At 53.0% G+C, this 5,142-nt stretch overlaps 1 protein-coding gene across 1 annotated transcript in view; it reads right to left on the bottom strand.

Annotated features, from left to right (window-relative positions):
• UNKL (unk like zinc finger) overlaps positions 1 to 5,142 on the bottom strand; it is a 43,974-nt gene that overhangs the window by 9,522 nt on the left and 29,310 nt on the right. The window contains exon 10 of the mRNA XM_007453583.1: positions 1,492 to 1,669. Within this exon, the coding sequence (XP_007453645.1) occupies positions 1,492 to 1,669 (178 nt within the window). The remainder of the gene's footprint in view (positions 1 to 1,491; positions 1,670 to 5,142) is intronic.

The following is a 5,142-nucleotide window of genomic DNA, read 5'->3' as shown; positions in this document are numbered from 1 at the left end:
CGCGCCCCGCCCGGCCCGCGCCGGCCCCGCCCCTGGTGACGCAAATGTTAGATCGCCCCGCCCCCTACTTGCCCCGCCCCGGTGACGCAAGCCTCGGGATGCCCCGCCCCCGACATACTCCGTCCCACCCCGGTGACGTAAGCCTTAGGCTGCCCCGCCCCTCACCTCCTCTTACCAGCACCTGCCCCTCCCGGCGCTGCGAGGCGGCGTGCCGGGACCCAGGACCCAGGTTATGCGAAAACCATCGCGGGGCCGGGCTGCTTTGTTAAGGTTAAAGTGGGGTCTCCGCGGCAAGTCCCGAGCCCTGCCGCCTGCCGGTTGCTCCTACCCTGCCCACCTGCCGCGGCTCAGGCCGGACCCCACTCAGGTAAAACATGCTCAACCCAACGCCATGCGAGTCAGGATGAACAGGCCGTGACCCTGCCCTCGGAGGTCACTTAGAGTCAGCTGCCCACAGCCCTGAGGTCCCTCCACAGTCGATCTAGTCTTTCCACCCTTTGCCAGCCACCCGGCAATGAACTCCGGAGGTTCCCGCCTGTTCATATGAAGTGGAAGGCTAAAGAAAGGAACCTGCCCAGTGGCCCTGAAATGATTCCACTGAATCCATTAAACACAGAAAATCTGGAACCAGCACCCGTTTATTTCAGAGTTTACCCCTTCTATTCATGCAGTGCATTAGTAAGGATACAACCTGAATGAAACTACATGGGAAAACAATCCAGTCTACACCTGTTAGCCCCAAAGCGGGTGGGGTATGCACTCTGGGTCCTGGGTCCCAACAGCAGAAAGGCCAGCAAGGGCCCTCCTCCTGGGGCCAGAGGGCAGTTCTGAGGATTCCATTACTTCCCAAAACTGGCTAGTATTATTGGTGCAGCCAGGTGCACCCAGACGTGGCCTGAGAGGGCCAGGTGACCCGTATGGCCCTGGCAGGCACCATCTTACCCGCCAGCTCCACTCTTCCCTTAGCTTTCACAACAGCCCCAACCTGGGCTCTGCGCCTCCATCCAGCTGCTAGACAGGTCCCCCGGGTCCAATCACACCACTCATCAGTCCACAAACCCTCAAGGACTCCCAGGGGCCAAGAACCCCTCTGCAGCTGGTAGCCGTGCCCATGCCTTGTGACCTCATCCCCGCTCCTCACTCTTGTCACCGTCCCCCATCTTCAGGTGCCCTCACCACCCCTCACAACCCCCACTTCATTTCTCTGAAGCCTCCTGTTCTTGGTGGTCTCAGGCTGGGTGGCACTGCCCGCTCTGCCTTGCCCTGTGGGGCCCGTCCAGCTGCCCCGCCTGAGGGCTCCTCATCCCCTCTGCAGCCCAAGGCCCCCAGCGAGGCAGGCATTTCCTAGACCACGGGCAACATAGCCAAAGTGGCAGGTGACCGAAAACGCTCTTCTACAAACTGAGCATGAGCATACACCATGCATACTGGAAGGCGTCAAGGGAAGTGCAAAGAGGCGTCAGGGAGATGGGAGCAGAGCCCCAGACTTACCTGGGACCGCCTCGACGGCGCTGCCAGTGGGGTCAAGAGGGTGGGCACGAGCCGAGACAGTGGGCAGAGCGGTGGGCGAGGAGCCGCCTGAGCCAGTGCTGGATGCCAGGCTGGATGCCAGGCTGGAACTCACGCTGGGAGCGAGGGGGTGACCCACTGCCAACACTGCCAGGTGGCTCTGTGCAAAGACATAACAAGATGAGCCAGCACCCTGCTCAGGGACAGCAACCTGATGGCAGCACAGTGACAGAGAATGACACAATCGAGACGGATGGGCTGGCCCACTTTTATCCCCAAAACAAAATAAAGAAAGTCGACTACTTTTCCAGAGATTCTAGAGGGGCTTTAAATATCTGGTTAGTTACAATAACTGTGACAGCAGGATCACGAGCTGTCGATCACCCAGGGATGGGAACAAATGTATCCAGGGAGTGTCCCATCTAATGATGATAATAAGAATCATGATAATAAAGATTCAGAGAAGGACGTTCACAAGCAGATGAGGCAGCCTAAAAACAACCGACCACAGACGTGAGCAGACAGCCAGCACTGCTTCTGAAGACGTTGATAAAATAATCCTGTGAGGGACTTCCCTGGTGGCGCAGTGGTTAAGAATCTGCCTGCCAATGCAGGGGACACAGGTTCGAGCCCTGGTCCGGGAAGATCCCACATGCCACAGAGCAACTAAGCCCGTGCGCCACAACTACTGAGCCTGTGCTCTAGAGCCCACGTGCCACAACTACTAAAGCCGCGTGCCTAGAGCCCGTGCTCTGCAACAAGAGAAGCCACCGCAGTGAGAAGCCCGTGCACTGCAACAAAGAGTAGCCCCCGCTCACCGCAACTAGAGAAAGCCCGCGTGCAGCAACGAAGACCCAAAGCAGCCAAAAATAAATAAATAAAATAAATTTATTAAAAAAAAAAAAAAATCCTATGACCTTGTTACCCAACAAAAGAAAAAGATTGGGGCAATTCACATTATCTTTATTTGATAGATTAAAAGAATTGGCACAATTTTGGATGAATAGCCAGTAACGTGGAGGGCACTGTGCACAGAAAACGATGTGATGAAAATGAACCAGGACAGACCTACAAAGTCAGACCTCAGGGCTTTCCACACCGTACACAGTCATGTCTGGGTGCACACTCAGAGGCTGCTAGGAAATCAAGAGTCAGAAGCTATACTAAAGTGAAATGGTACGTCGTCTGAGTTTTGCCTCAAAATAATATAGGAAAAGTTAACTGTGGGGTGGTGGGGAGGGAAGGGGTGCTATAAGACCAAGTGCAAGGAGGTGGGGTTCCTAGTGAAATTCTCATAATAAAAAGGAAATTCACTGAACAGTGTGTAAGAGACCAATCTGGCACAGAATAGCTTCTCCGAGCAAGTGTTCCCAGCCCTGAGGCCTCCTTCTTGGCATTCACGGTCTACCCCCAGCAACTGGCTTTGCTCAAGAGAGGCCCCAGGTGACAACCCATTGCTCTATGACTGCAGAGACCCTGGGACTGATCGCCATTGTATGCTTGAGACTAAAACTTAAAAATAGTTAACTCGGGGGCTTCCCTGGTGGCATGGTGGTTGAGAGTCCGCCTGCCGATGCAAGGGACACGGGTTCGTGCCCTGGACCGGGAAGATCCCATATGCCGCGGAGCAGCTGGGCCCGTGAGCCATGGCCGCTGAGCCTGCACGTCTGGAGCCTGAGCCTGTGCTCTGCAACGGGAGAGGCCACAACAGTGAGAGGCCCGTGTACCGCAAAAAAAAAAAAAAAAATAGTAACTCAAACTACAGAGGTCTGGAGAGCAACGTCCCCCAGCTCTCCCTGGGCTTCAGCTCAGAGGTGGGCCCACCTGCCCATCCACAACCTGGCTTTCCATCCCTCCAGCCGTGGGAGGTGTGACCACAGGCCTTCCTCCTCTCTCCCGCCGCAGCCACTGCCCTGTCCCCGGGCGAGGCAGGAATGGCAGGAACCTACCCATGGCACTGCAGACACCCCATGTTAAACCCCATGCATGGAGCCTGGCTGGGAGCTGCCGTGACTTCACCCACCCAAAAAATTCATACTGCAGGAGCACGTGCCCCCTTGAAGACATCAGGTGACACTTTGTCCTGAAAATCGATGACAACATCCTGGTTGGTCCTTTCCCTGAGGCCACCCACGGTGATTACAGATGTACCAGGATGGGTGGAGAGTGGGGTCTCTGTCACCAGGGGAGCCAGACGTGACACAGCAAAATGGGGGGGGCCATGCCCCTCCCTATGCCAGCTGTGTCTGCACGGTTTCTCTTTTTTCGTGGTAAAATACACATAACATAGCATTGACCATCTTACCACTGTTAAGCATACAATCCAGCAGTATTAAATACACTGACAGCTATGCAGCCATCACTACCATCATCTCCAGAACTTTCTCATCTTCCCAAACTGAAACTCTGTCCTATTAAACACTAACTCCCCACCCTCCCCGAGCCCCTGAAACCCACCCTTCCATTCTCTGTCTCTATGAATTTGACAGCTGCAGGGACCTCATATAAGCAGGATCATACAGGATCCCACTGTATGGGGTGGGGGGCATCCCACTGTATGGCTGCTCATCGCAGCATGTAGAATCTTGGTTCCCCAACCAGGGATCGAACCCTCACCCACTGCAGTGGAAGTGAGGAGTCTTAACCACTGGACCGCCAGGGAAGTCCCAGGATTTGTCCTTCGTGTCTAGCTTATTTCACTGAGCATAATGTCTTTGCCGTGGACTGTCTGTGTCCCCCCCAAATCCGAATGTTCAAGCCCTAACCTCCAATGTGACTGTATCTAGAGATCGGGCCTTTAAGGTGACAGGTTAAATGAGGTCATAAGAGGGGGTTCTGATCCGATAGGTCTGGTGTCCTTATAAGAGGAAGGGACTCCAGGGATGCACAGGCACAGAGGAAAGGATGTGCAGGTACATAGCAAGATGCCAGCTGTCTGCACCACACCTGCCTACACTTTGATCTTGGATGTCCAGCCTCCAGAACTGTGAGAAAATAAATTTCCTGTATGTTAGCCAGCCAGTCTAGTGTTTTGTTATGGCAGCCTGAGCTAACACAGTCTTCAGGGTTGATCCATGTTGTAGCATGTGATGGAATTTCCTTCCTTTTTGTGGCTGAATAATATTCCACTGTATGGATGGACCACATTATGCTCATCCATTTATCCGCCAATGGGCACTTGGGTTGCTCACACCTTCTGGCTTCATGAATAATGCTGCTGTGAAAATGGGTATACAAATACCTCTTCGAGACACTGCTTGCAATTCATTTGGGTATATACCCAGAAATGGGATTGCTGGATCATAAGGTAATTCTATTTCTAATTTTTCAAGGAAACACCATACTGTTTTCCACAGCGGCTGCACCATTTTACATTCTTACCAGCAATGCAAAAAAGCTTCAATTTCTCTACATCATTGCCAACACCTGTTATTCTTTGTTTTGCTTTTTTAATAGCAGCTGTCCCCTAATGGGCATGAAGTGGTACCTCATGGTGGTTTTGGTTTGCATGTTCCTAGAGACCACTGGTATTGAGCATCTTTTCATGTGCTTGTGGGCTATTTGTGTATCTTCTTTGGAGAAATGTCTACTCAAGTCCTTTGCCCTTTTTTTTTTTTTTTTTTTTTGAGGTAC

The sequence above is a fragment of the Lipotes vexillifer genome, unplaced genomic scaffold, assembly GCF_000442215.2.
Source record: "Lipotes vexillifer unplaced genomic scaffold, Lipotes_vexillifer_v1.1 scaffold914, whole genome shotgun sequence".
Classification (NCBI taxonomy): Eukaryota; Metazoa; Chordata; class Mammalia; order Artiodactyla; family Lipotidae; genus Lipotes; species Lipotes vexillifer.
This window is presented reverse-complemented; position numbering and strand designations above follow the sequence as displayed.